Source organism: Balaenoptera physalus (assembly GCF_965194825.1).
Source record: "Balaenoptera physalus genome assembly, chromosome: X".
NCBI lineage: Eukaryota > Metazoa > Chordata > Mammalia > Artiodactyla > Balaenopteridae > Balaenoptera > Balaenoptera physalus.
Window position 1 is genome coordinate 125821574 of NC_138903.1, and position 14477 is coordinate 125836050.

The window sequence follows — 14477 nt, forward strand, 5'->3', positions numbered from 1 at the left end:
ATGCAAACAATTAAATTAAGTTCAGTGGATACAGCTAAAAATTTAAATAAATGTGAACTATGTTCCTTCAGAATTATAGTTCATTAAGGGAAGATGTTATGCCCTTGGTGAATAATAATGGTATCTTTTAAGAACATCAAATGATCAGGAACTGTGACTGGGTATGATTATAATAGGGAAAATGTTATAGGGGAATATGGACCTCTTGTCATGAACAATTTCCAGGTAGGTTCTAACCGCTTTTTTTTGGTATCCTGTTCTTCCCAATGGCTGTCATTCTTTTAATGGTTGTGCCCTGCCTCCTTCCTTCCTGTCTCAGTTAGAACCTACTAGGCTAGGCCCTACTCCCTGATTTCAAAGCTTACTACAAAGCTACAATAATCCAAACAGTGTGGGGAAGTCCCTGGCAGTCCAGTGGTTAGGACTCCATGCTTCCACTGCCAAGGGCGTGGGTTCAATCTCTGGTCCGGGAACTAAGATCCTGTCTCAGTTAGAACCTACTAGGCTAGGCCCAAGATAGGCCCAGTTAGAACCTACTAGGCTAGGCCCAAGCCTCATTATATGCTCATTGTAATATATTAGCATACGCCAAATGACACAGCCACCTGCACCATGACAGTTCCCAGGCCATAAAAGGCCAAAAAGTGGGCAGTGGCCCAAGTCCTGGAATCCCTACCCCTTCTCCAAAATAGTTGGAATAATCCTCCTACTTATTAGCCTGTGAAATTACCCAGCCCATAAAAAACTAATCACTCCATATGTGGGGGCCCGTTCTCACCATCTGAGATGGCCCACACTCTGTCTGTGGAGTGTGTAGCTCTCTCAATAAATCTACTTCTTACCTATCACTTTTCCTCTCACTGAATTCCTTCTGCAGTGAGACATAAAGAACCTGAACTTCATTAAGTCCTGAGACCAGGTGTGCAGTTTTACCTGGGAGATTGTGGATTTGAGTACCTTCCTAAGCCAGAGATTTTGGGTTCAAGTCCCATCTGAGGTGCAAGTCAGGTGGGTTCGAGTCTCATCGGAGGTGAGATTAGGTTCAAGTCCCAATCTGAGGTGCACGGTTTCAAAAACTACAATGAGGTATCACCTCACACTAGTCAGAATGGCTATTATCAAAAAGTCTACAAATAATAAATGCTGGAAAGGGTGTGGAGAAAAGGGAACCCTCCTACACTGTTGGTGGGAATGTAAATTGGTGCACTATGGAAAACAGTATGGAAGTTCCTTAAAAAAGTAAAAATAAAGTTACCATGTGATCCAGCAATCCCACTCCTTGGCATATAACTGGAGAAAACTCTAATGTGAAAAGATACATGCACCCCAATGTTCATAGCAGCACTATTTACGATAGCCAAGACATGGAAGCAACCTAAATGTCCATTGACACGAATGGATAAAGATGTGGAATATATACAATGGAATACTACTCAGCCATGAAAAAGAATAAAATAATGCCATTTACAGCAACATGGATGGACCTAGAGATCATCATACTAAGTGAAGTAAGTCAAAGAAAGACAAATACCATATGATATCACTTACACGTGGTATCTAAAATATGATACAAATGAACTTATTTACAAAACAAACAGACTCACAAACATAGAAAACACACTTATGGTTACCAAAGGGGAAAGGAGGGGGGAGGAGTAAATTAAGAGTTTGGGATTAGCAGACACAAACTACTATATATAGAACAGATAAACAACAAGGTCCTACAATATAGCACAGGGAACTATATTCAATATCTTGTAATAACCTGTAATGAAAAAGAATATGAAAAAGATTATATATATGTATAACTGAATCACTTTGCTGTACACCAGAAACTAATACAACGTTGTAAATCAACTATACTTCAATTAAAAAAAAAGAAAAAGAAAACCTCCTTAATATCTCTTCTAATATGTCTGTTGAATTCTTATACATGTTCCTGCACTTAATTTGTTGTCATTACGGTACATAATGAATCTCTGGAAAATTTTGCCATACATTCATGAGAAAATGAGAGTGAAAAAGGTAAATAACTTTATCTTACAGACCCTGTGAAAGGTTGACCTAGAAAAATAAAAGAACTCACTCTTTAGTAAAGTGGTATAACGCAACATTATTGAACAAAACTCACTATTTCATTTTGAGCAAATTAAACCATAGATATATTAAAATGTAGTTGATAATATTTAGTTCTTTGTAAAAAAGATGTTTAAAAATTAGCAGGATGACACACTTTAAAAAATAAAGTCGATCAAAGTTTGTTAGAATACAGTTCTTATTAAGAAAACTGAGGTGGCTCTGAAAAGATCCTTTGGTTTGCGATGCTCAGGTGGTCCGGAGGCAGCTCATTTGCCGGTTATGTACCGAATGAGTGCCTTGGTGGCGCTGGATATGGCGTGGTTGCCCCTCTTCCCAGGCAGCAGCAGGCGCACGGAGGTCTGCATGTCTCTGGAGGTGAGGGTGGAGCGCTTGCTGGAGCGGACCAGGCGCGCCGCCTCGTCGACGATTCGCTCAAAGATGTCCTTCACGAACGAATCCATGACGTTCACGGCCTCCTGCGAGAGGCTCAGGCCCTCCTGGACCCGCTGCAGCACCCTTCCGAAATAGGTGGCAAAGCTGTCGAAGCCGTCAGAGAGGCGGCGGCGGCGGCTGCAGCGGCGACGGCGGCTGCAGCGGCGGCGGCGGCGGCTGCAGCGGCGACGGCGGCTGCAGCGGCGCTTCGGGTTCTTCGGCTCGGCTTCCTTGGTGCCCGGGCTTTCTTCAGACGTCTCCTTGGTGCCCGGGCTTTCTTCAGACGTCTCCTTGGTGCCCGGGCTTTCTTCAGACGCCTCAGACGAAGGCTCAAGCATGTCGGAATCGTCTTCCCCGCAGCTCAGAGGGAAGGACAGCGCGGCCGTCGAGGTCCCTTGGCCCGGTTTCTACTCCCTGCCTTCTATGACGTCACGGGCAATGCTCACATCTGATTGGATAAAATGCAAAGCAGGGAGGTCTGTCACTAAGGAACCCCATGTCACCTGTGATTGGATGGCCCCCTGCTTGGCCTCCAGTCAGCCAATCACAGTGGAAATCTGGTGACTTTAAACTTTCCGTGACCTCTACCAGAAAATCTTTCAACTATGCCCCATGTAGGCAAAGTTCACCTCAGCTGATTTATGCCTACTATTTATGCATGAGAACTCTGAAAAGATGTCACCCAAGTCACCTACACTGAAGAAAAATCAGTTTGAGCTTCCTGAGCGAGTCTGACCTCCCTAACTCAAGTCGTCGCCGCCATCAGAATGACTTTAGCCACTTGGCGGGCCATTTTACTCCCACATAGTATCTTGTCTTTCCATGGCTGAGCCTCCGTGGCTTGAGCCGGAAGTCTCTGACATGGTCTGCAGAGTGCTCCTCGAAATCATGGGACATAATTGACCATCTACTGCCTCCAATTACGATCAAAACCCCCAGTGAATTAGAAAACATTGGAATCTCAAAGCCACATTGTCCAAAGTTGGAACACAAACAGAAATGGGAATACTTTTAAAATTAGTAAAAATACTTAAACATTTCTCAAATACAAAATTTTCTTAACATTCCTTAGGTCCTCAAAATACCCCACATGCTTGAATTTGTGAACAAACGTAAGAGTTGTTGATTGAAAACAATGATTAATTCTCTAAGAAAACACCTTAGGAAGAATGGAAGGAATAAATGGGAAGTTCTTTAAAATAAAAGCGTATTTCTTGCAAGAATACATGACAATACAGACAAAGGCATTTCTTTAATGTGTTTCCTTACCAATAAATTGCAGAATTGGAATCAAAAAATGACTTAAGAAGAATTGAGAAAAGGGGGGGTGGGTTCATCAATGTGGTTTCATCTGAAATGGTCAAGATTCCAAAGCTGTGTCCATTTGCACTTTTAAAGAACTGCTATTTCTACTGCTCATGAAATGTTTCCAATTATGAAAGCGGAAAGCTCATCTCTATTACCAGAAAATGTAATATGGTGATAAAACCAGTGAAGGAAGCTTGCCGTTCCTTATTTCTAAAGAATCCCATTTACCAATGAAAATACAAAAATCCCACTTGATGTGTTAGTAGTCAAATCCTTCCCTTACTTGTATACAAGGGACAAGAGACACACACAGTACAATCTCTGAATTCAAATCATTAACTTACAGTGATTGAAAACAAGCTAGCAAGCAAACAACAGGGAAGGAACCCCTCCAGTTTCCTCCACAATCTCCAAGTCTGAACCTCCCAAGAATGCTTTTATTTGTTTTTCCCTGGCCACTTTCCCACACTGGGCCAAAGGCTGTGGCTCACAAGCTTCCAGTCCATCACTGGCCGAACCAGTGAACAGGACGTGAGCTGCTCTCATTGGACACTCTTATCATCCAAGTGTTGCATAACTGCAGTATTTAGCTATGTCTTGTTTACTTGATTCTTCAAAGGAACTGTAATCATTATTGCAACTTGTGTGTACAGTCATTGTTTTACATTTACCTCTACTTGCTAATTTATTCTATTAACATTCCTACCTGCATCTCAGATCATCTGCTGTGATCTTTTTCCATCTTCCTAAATTACATTCTTTAGAAGTTCCTTTAACATGGTGTCAGTTGATGTAAACACGATAAGATTTCATTTTTCTCAAAAGTCTTTATTTCTCAGTTAAGCTCTAGAAGGAAGCCAGCACTGAGATGGGGTTAATTATGTGGGAATGTTCATCAGGATTACCATCTGAGGATGGGATGAGACATATATTTATACCCTCCCCTTGTTCAGACATTGGATGTGACCGTCTCAGGAAGTCCCTAACTTTGGGCAAATTAGCTCTCTGAAGCTGAGGAAATACCTGAAAGGGTCAATGGCTGAGGATTAGCACCTGACTGTACTCTCAGCAGCCGGTGGAGCAAGTCTACATTTGAGTGTGGTTTGGGGAGGCCCATCTTCATGTGTAGCATAACTTCACTATTAAATGATACCTTGGCTAGATATGCAACTCTAGGGTGACAGTTACTTTCTCTCAGCACTTGCTTTTGGCTTCAATTTATTAGACAAAGAGGTCTGCAGTCACACTATTTGGTATTCCTTTTTTAGGCACTGCGTCTTTTTGTCTGCTATTTTGATCTCTAGGGTTACCTTGAAGGTTTACTATGATTTGTCAGGTCTGCTTCCTGCATGGAGGAACTTATGGCTTCCCCTAACTCTGGGAAATACCAGCCATTTTCCTTTGAATAGTATTTTTCCAATATTCACCCAGTTTTATGCTTCTGGAATGCCTATGTGATACTTATCACCTACTTACTCCATTCCTTGAGTCTCTTTGCCTCACCTTTATCCTTTTTTTTTTCTTTTCCTTTCTGTGAAGTATTCTATATTATTTCTATTATTTTATCTGTCTTCTAGTTCACCAATCCTCTGTCCAGCTATATCTCATTGGTTATGTAAAATTTCTTTAATCTTTTGTTCATATAATGAATGTTTGCATTTTCACAAAGAATACATTACAAACTTGGAAGGAATAGAATCAGATTCATCTGAATGACTTAGAGTAGCATCTCCAGATATTAGGGAACGGGGAATAGGTTTTTTTCTTGAACTTTTTGATTTTGATATTTCTGTACCATTTTTGGCTTTTCTCTTAGGTTTTCAATGAATTCTGTAACAAAGATAATGTTGAATAAGTTTGATTGGGATATGTTTGCTATATTAATACTATTTTCCAGGGTTGCTTATAATTTCTTATTGAAGTAGTAAACCTGTTTCCCTCAATTAGTCTTTTGTATTGAGATATAATGGACATAAAACATTAGTTTCATAATGATTCGATATACGTATATATTATGAAATGATCACCCCAATAATTCTAGTTACAGCCACCACCACACACAGTGACACATTTTTTTTCTTGTGATAAGAACTTTTAAGGTCTACTTTCTTAGCAACATTCAAATATACAATACAGTATTTAACTATAGCCACCATGCTGTATATTACATGTCTGCGAATTATTTAATTAAAATTGGAAGTTTGGACCTTACTTCAATCTTTACTGTTAATCATACCATTAGATCATAATTGCCCCTTTTCTTCAATCACCTTCTGAAGTGAATGATCAGATGTACTCATTTTATCTTCCAGTCTTCAACATCAAAACCCATTTTTCCTCTCTCTATCCTAGATTTCATATCTGTCATTCACCTTTGCACTCCCAGTCTTCACTGTCTATATGGTATATTTTCAATGGCATTTCACTAATCCTTCTATTCTATTTCTGAAATTTTAGGTGCAAAACACCCAAAGAGCTATAAAAATGTCCCAACAGATTCATTTTCTTAAAATAACTTCTCACATAATACAATATGTATGAGACTAGTATGCAAGATCAAGATTGGCAAAACATTTGTATGTCATACGGACAAACACTAGGATTTTGAAGCAGCGGTAGTGAGCATGATGGAAATAAAATGACTTACGCTGTGCATTCCAACTGGTTTACAGTTCTATCTTTGAAATGAGCATGGTTTCAAAAGAGGCTTTGGCTCCCAAAGTTTTGTCCCCTATGTGTATGACGATCTCAAGGCACTATTCAGAGGGATTTACTTGTAGTTGATCTCCTGACAATTTTCCTGATCACCTTGGAAAGAAAATTCTTTTTTTTCAAGTTCTTTAATGAGATTTTTCTAATATTCCCGAATAATTTTAACTAATGACCCTCATGAAGGGGGTCCAATTATCCTAAATCCTTACTCTAATTTCCCAAGGAGAACTCTGGAAGTATAATGGCTCCTCAGAGATCTTCCACAATGGGCTGAAAAACAAACAAAGAAATTTGTACCCAGTCCTGGATCAGGCGTTTCCTCCCTTCGTGCTGCACTACTTAGGAAAACAATTTCTAGTTTCTTGCCCTGCCCACAACCTTTCTCTTGAGTTCATACAGTTCTGCTAAAGCTACATAGATTTGTCTCTCCTGGAGGTTCCTGTCCCTCTTCTGATGGGTTCAAGGAAAGTTTTTTTTTTTTTTTCACACACACACACTGTATTTTATTTTTACAAGAGATAAATAGACTGACACCAAGCATTGTACATGGCTGACCACAACAAAAGCAACAATGATTGCAATTACCAAACATGAAACACACTCATACTATGTCATAATATTGACATTCAGTCCAGTAATCCTCCACTGTAACAGCTGCTTTACTTTGCAGTGAAAACTGATTTGTATATTCTTTGCCTCTGAGTCCTTGTGGGATTTTTTTTTTAAATTCAAACAGAAAGTCACAAAAATTATACTCATCCTCATCAGTTCACTCAGTCCCATGTAATTACTTTTTTTTTTCATCTTGATCTTTTGTTAGCACTTTTATGAGCTCATCAGTTATTCATTAGAGTTCTGAAAATGCTTATTCATTCAGTTCAGCAGTACAGTCAGTTACCAGAAACCTGTACTTGTCAGAGTCTTTTCCATGAATTTCTTGAAGGTGAAACCCTTTTATAGGAACATATTTGCAAAAGCATCAGAGTACACCCAGAACTGTCTGTAAATGACAAAAGACTTAAAAATGACCACGGTTTAAGATTTGATGAAAGTTCATAATAATGCAGTTGACAAGAAAATTAGTTATTTCTGAGATATACATTTTAAAGTAATAACTAGGATTATGACCTATAACATTATACCAGAACATATAAGGTTTTTAGAAATTTCATGTAATGTCTGAAACATTTATATTAACATATTTCCATACAAGTAACCCAATGAAAGTTTAGTATTCGTTGTTTTGCTTGTTTGTTTGTTTATACTGCAGGTTCTTATTAGTCATCAAGGAAAGTTTTGATTTTTGCAGATTATCCAGCCTTTTGCCTCTTTGTTTGGCTCAAAGTGATATTCTTCACAGAAGAAATTACAAATTATTTTAAAAGTACAAATACAGTCCTTTAAAATATTGAACTAATAATGGAGTTTAAAGAAAGTCATAAACAATTCCTAAGGGTTGAAATCACTGAGTATCTTCTCCCTTCACAGAAGTAAGAAGCTAAAAATAAAAAAATTAAACTAAGCAATGAATAGTCGGAGTGAAAAGAGGATGAATGAAGTCACCTTTTTTCTCTTAATGGGAAACTAAATAATCAATATGATGGAAGAGTCAGCACATGTGCCAATCTACAGCTCAGGTTTCATATCACATATACTTTGAATTGCATCCCCTGAAATTCTTATATTGAAGTCCTAAACCCCAGTACCTCAAATGTAATCTTACTTGGAGTTAGGGTCATGAATGAGGCAATCAAATTAAAATCTGATATCCAGACCAGATTCTGGTAGAGTTCTTTGAAGCATGTACTCACTCGAAACATTCTCCTTTCTGTCAATCTGTGTGTCTGTATTTCTATGTCCAGGGGCCCAGGAGTAGGGGGATGGTATGTCTACAATGGTCAGAAACTTCATGCCACCAGAGGGAAAGGTTTGCCCTGGATTATAGGGATTCACTGCATGCAGGAGTTCACCCAGATAAGAGTGAGTCAAGTGGGAAAGTATTCCATAGTTTAACAACACTGTGGCCCAAGGAACCCAGGACCTTGTGCTACGGACATATCATGTGTGTGGCACCCAGCAGCATCTCAAAAAGCACGTGTTGTGTGGCACTATTTGTTAGATTTGTGAAAGCTGCTCATTCCCAGACACTGCTCGGATGGATTAAGCACGTCTGTTCCCCTGCCTCTTGACTCTGGCAGGCCTATAATTGCTTTGACCAATGGAGTATGAAAGAAGTGATGTTATGCCCATTACAGAGCTAATCTTCAAGAGGACACATAGCTTCTGCTTTGCTGTTTGAGAGTTCTGAGCCGACAAGTAAAAATCTGCCTATCCTGCTGGACAACCCCTTGGAGAGGTACCTCCATGGCACCAGTATGAGCGTTAGTTGTCTTTTACGTTGCAGAGTAGTTTAAAGGGTCAGTTACACTTCTGTTTTGGTCAATAAATGGAATAGAAAATGGGGGAAATTTCCATTCAAGACATGAAAAATAGCTTGACAAAATTATTTATATACATTATTGAAAATGCTCACCTCTGTGTGAAAAGTGACAGAAACTAATACTTCATTGAGATCTTTAATAATTGTGGTTGCTTGAATGGCTGCACCCTTAATGAAAAACTGGACTTTTTCTAATGGAAAGGGAAGATGCCAGAAAAAAAGAATTCTACACCATGCCCTAGATTTGGGGTCAGGAAAAGTCTCCTTGAGAATTTGTAATCACAAAGGTGTCCTCCTGTAGCTTTGGGGCTCATGTTAACACTATCATTATGGTCCAAAGAATTCCCTGTTGTAAACTTTCTTCCATGGTTTGATCATCATATTGTATTTACTAGTAATAAAAAATAGCATTTATCCTTTCATGATGGGAACTATTTTGTTAGCAGTAGAATTAGCCACTCCTTGAAGCCCTCACAGGAAACACACTTGGAAACCTGACCATTAGGATCTTAGCTCATTGAAGACCTCCATTTCTTCAAGTCTTCCTAAGTCCTTCTTGGTTCAATGTCTGTAATTTATTTTTACATAAATACATTAAAGATATACTTTGCTTGAGTTACGTAGGTTTTTGAAAGGAATGTGTTTCTAATTTTTAAATATTTCCCTTTTACTGATTAGTTTCTTCTCACTCGGAAGGTTTCTAGGGAATTAGAAAAATAATTTCTTTCAACTAACACATATTTTTTCATCAATTCCAGTATGTGTGGTATTTGGGGTGCCTAAGTAATGTTAAAAAAAATTAAAATTTGCTAAATGTTAAATATTTTTAGTATTTATGTACAAGTATCCGATTTCTGTGTGTGGCCTGTCTTTGGAGAATGTGGTTTTACTGTTCTTTCTGATTCCCTGTAAGTTTGATAAGAATTGGAGGTAAGGGCTGGTCAGTTATGTCCTATGACTGATTTTGAGGAGCACTTTGCTGACCAAGTCAGAGAGTTCCTGCTCAAGCCACGGTGGCTCAGCCATGGAAAGAGAAAATTCTGTGTTGAGAAAAATGGCCCCCAAGTGGCCAGAGCCATTTTGATGGTGGCAAAGGTTTGAGTTATAGAGACTCTCTCAGGGAACTCAAACTGATTTTTCTTCAATGTAGGTGACTTGGGTGACATCTTTTCAAAGTTTTCAGGCATAAATAGTAGGCATAAATCAGCTGAAGTGAACGGATGACCTTCTCCTACATGGGGCATAGTTCAAAGATTTTTCTAGTGGAGGTCACGGAAAGTTTAAAGGTCACCAGATTTCCACTGGGATTGGTTGATGGGAGGCCAAGCAGGGTGGCATCCAATGACACGTGACATGGGGTGCCTTAGTGACAGGCCTCCCTGCCTTGCATTTTGTCCAGTCAGATATGGACGTTGCCTGTGACATCAGAGAACGCAGGGATTATAAACCCGGCCACTGGCCCTCAGCAGCCTCATCGTCCTTCCCTCTGAGCTGTGGGGAAGGTGGCTCCGACATGGCCGAGCCTTGCCGTGAGACTTCTTCTGAGGAAAGCCTGGGCACCAAAGAGCCCACAGAGGCCGAACCAAAGAGCCCAAAGTAGAAGATGCCAAGGCGTTGTCGCCGCTGCTGTCCAGACAGTTTCATCACCTGTTTCCCCAGGGTGCTGAAGCAGGTTTTCACGAGGGCCTGGACATCTTCGAGCCCATCGCCGAGGAGGCTGCACCCCTGGCCAGCTCCACCAAGCGCTCCACCATCACCTTCAGAGAGATCCAGACCTCCGTGCCCCTGCTGCTGCCCAGGGAGATTGGCAAGCACGCCATGTCCTAGGCCACCAAGGCAGTCATCAGGTACACCATCCTCAAATGACCTGCTTCAGAACCACCTGAGCCTCGCAAACCAAACGGTCTTTTCAGAGCCACTCACTTGTCAGGAAAAGACCTGTAGCACTGAAGAGTCAGATTGACTCTTAGTCAGTATGACCTGTGCCATACTACTGCCCATCACTAAAACATTTTGAAGTTGAAGTAAACATCAAACATTATCAGTTCTACTTGAATATATGTCTGTAGTGCAGTTTGTTCCAACAAAAATTGTGACTATTCCTTAACCATACTGCATTTCATAACTTACCTGAACAGTCATTTTAGTTCTAGGTCAGCCTTTATAGAGTTCCTTAAGGTCTAAATTATTTTTGTATTAATTTTATTTTGCATTTTAATTCTCATTCCCTGGGAGGATGTTGTGGAATTTACTAGAGATACTTTATGTGTGATATAGCCAGAGATAAAGTGAGGAAGCAAATAAGCCCACCAATACATCCCTCTTCAACCTTTTTTGACATGGCCCATAATATTAAGTCATTTAAATGCACACATGAGTACTCAAACATATTACAAAATAGCTACCTGAAACTTCCAAGAAACAATTCACTTTTTTAAGCCACTGGTTTCTGAAATTACTACCGTAATTCATTCAGATTCATACAATTTATTGTTTCCCACTCGAGAATTTTTTGATTTTCAGAACCTTCAGGACCTTGCAGGAACCTTCAGACCTTCAGGACCTGCAGTTTTGCATCACTGGATGATGAGAGTATCCAGTGAGAGGAGCTCAGGCCCCACCCTCCACTGATGCAGCCGAGGAGGGACTGGCAGCCCGTGAGCCACAGCTATTGGTCCAAAGAGTGGTGGAGTGACCAGGCCTGAACCAATAACAGCCTTCCTGTGATGCTCAACCCCGAGAGAGAGTAGGAAGGAGGTGTGATAGCTTCCCTGTTGTTTCTCTGTTCAAGTACTTGCTTTGCACCATGGTGATTTAAGTACAGGCATCCAGATTTGGTAGTGGGACATGTCTCCATCTCCTTGCATCAAAATAAGAGGAGGATGTTCAGCAGTGAAGAGAAGTAAGATGACTCCTTCTCCTACCTCAAGTCATTTGAGTGTTAATGCTTATGATAATATTTATTTCATTTAACATCTGTTGTGTTCTCTTCTTGGTGCATTGACTTTTTTAGATTTGGTTTTTCTATAGGGATATTGCTGAATTTCAAGATAGTTAATAATGTTCCAATTCTTTTTCTTTGAGTTGACCTCCAGTTTCCTCCATCAGTCAAGAGAGAACACACAGCCAGTCATGATGACCACCTACAGAGATGGGAAAGAACGCCATGCTTTTAAGAAGTTACATTGCTAGTGTCAGAAGAAAGGTAACAAAACAATTTTTATGGTTGAGCAGACATTCCCATCTTTAAGGAGATCTAGTAAATGTGAAATGCATATGTACACTACACATTAGGGAGGGAAGGTGGAGGCCCAGATGGACACAGTGAGAGAATTTTATCTTGAAATTTTCTTGTCCTGCTTTAAAATATAAATTTGGTTTCATCATATGATAACTTTCCTAGAATTACTGCACAGCTAACTCAGTTTTCCTAAATGCTGTATAAGCTTTTAAAAATATTCCATAATAATAATAAGCTAAAATCTTGATAAGGAGGATTATTTGTCCTAATTCCTGATCTATTGCTATCAAAGAGAGCTCTGGAAGTAAAACTGACCCTGGCATGCATGCAATTCTCAATGAAGCTCTTTCTAGTTTCCTGACCTGCCCTCATCTTTCTCTACAGCAAGTGGTTCTCTGTCAAATGCAGAATTCTACATGTGGGGTCTCTTCTGTGAGAATCTTATCTCTCTTTTGATGAGTCCATGAAATTTTTGTAGTTTATTCAGCTTTAGTCTCATTGTTTGGCTAAGGGTGATAGCCTTCCAAGGTTTTTGCATCCAAATCAATTGTTATTTTAACCTTTCATATATGTTCAAATATATATGTAGTATGGACCAATTTGATAAGACCATGTGGATCTGTCAGTGTTACAAAGGCATAATCTTGGGAATCTTTCAAATGATTAACTGCATTGAAGAATTATGAATATATAAATATATTGCAAACTCTTTCTTGAGGTTTGTTAACATACAATACAGTGCATACTTGAACTGTGTGCTCTAAAAAGTTTTGATACATGTATGCACCTGTGAATCCAATACTACCATCAAGATAATGAACATACCGTCAAGATAATGAACAAAAAGCTCCTTTGTGCCCCTCTGTAATGCCCCCTTGTGCCTCCTTCTCCATGTCACCCTACCCCTTTCCCAGGCAACCAGTGATCTTCTGTCACTGTAGATTAGTTTTCCTTTCCTATAATTTTATGTGCATAGAATCATACTATATTCTCTTTTGTCTTGTTTTCTTCAACCTAATCATTTCTGCATTTACCCATTTGTTGCATGTATGACTAGTTCCTTCTGTTTTATTGTTGACTACTATTTTATCAAATGGATATACCACACTTTGTTTTCTCCATGCACCTGGTAAAGGATATTTGTTTCCAATTTGAGGCTCTTGTAAAAAAAGCCGCTATGAATATTTACGTGTTAAGCCTTTGCTTGTATATACGCTTTCTTTCTCTTGGGTGAATACTTAGGACTGCAATGGCTGGGTTGCATGGTAGTTGTAAGATTAACATATATGAAACTGCTAAACTGTTTTCCAAAGTGTTCTCACCATTCTTCACTGCCACCAGCAGTGTATGAGCGTTCCACCCTCCAAAACCTTGCCGAGACTTGGAATGGTCAGCCCTTTTAATTTTGGCCCTTCTCAGAGGGGTGTAGTGGGATTACATTTACCTTATGATTAATGACGTTGAGCAACTTTTCATGTGCTTATTTGGCATTTGTATATCTTCTTTGGTGATCTGTTCAAATTGTTTGCCTACTTATTTATTGCCATGTCTGTTTTATCTTACTGACCCTTGTGAGTCTTTTAAATTCTGGATACAAATCCTTTATCAGATAGCTGATTTGCAAATATTTTCTCCCAGTCCATGGCTTGTCTTTTAATTCCCTCAACTGTGTTTTTGGGAGAATAGAAGTGTTGAATTTTGAGGAAGTCTGGTGTATCAATTTGTTCATTTATGTTTTTGATTTTGCTTTTGATGTTATAACTAAGAAATCTTCTCCTAACCTAGAGTCACAAGAATTTTATCCTGTGTTTTCTTCTGGAAGTTTCATAGTCTAGGTTTAATATTTAGGTCTGTGATTCATTTTGAGTGGACTTTTGTATCTGGTACATTATATGGATACAGTTTACTTTTGTGCATATGGATACCCACTTGTCCCAATACCACTTGTTGAAAAGATATCATTTCTCCACTGAACTGCCTTTGTAGATTTGTCAAAAATAAGTTGCCTATATATGTGTGGATCTATTTCTAGACTCTTTCATATACATTTGATATACATTTCTACCTTCATCCCAATACTACACTGAGTCTTGATTACTGTAGATTTAAAATGACTCTTTACTCACAGGCTTCAAAAACAAACAGTTACCAAAGGGGAAAGGTGGGGGTGTTGGTAAATTAGGAATTAGGGATTAACATACACACTACTAAAGAAAAAATAAAGTTATAATGAAGAAGAAAAAACATACACACTACTATATATAA

The 14477-nt window shown here is 39.2% G+C and overlaps 1 protein-coding gene across 1 annotated transcript; it reads right to left on the reverse strand.

Moving 5' to 3' along the window:
* Positions 1-757: 757 nt before the first annotated feature.
* On the reverse strand, positions 758-2879 carry LOC309652149 (histone H2B.3-like). The gene is made up of 2 exons (XM_082445672.1): positions 2829-2879; positions 758-2768 (listed from the first exon to the last, which is right to left on the reverse strand). Exons 1-2 carry the CDS (start codon positions 2847-2849, stop codon positions 2346-2348), a joined length of 444 nt encoding a protein of 147 aa, XP_082301798.1. The 5' UTR covers positions 2850-2879; the 3' UTR covers positions 758-2345.
* Positions 2880-14477: the final 11598 nt, after the last annotated feature.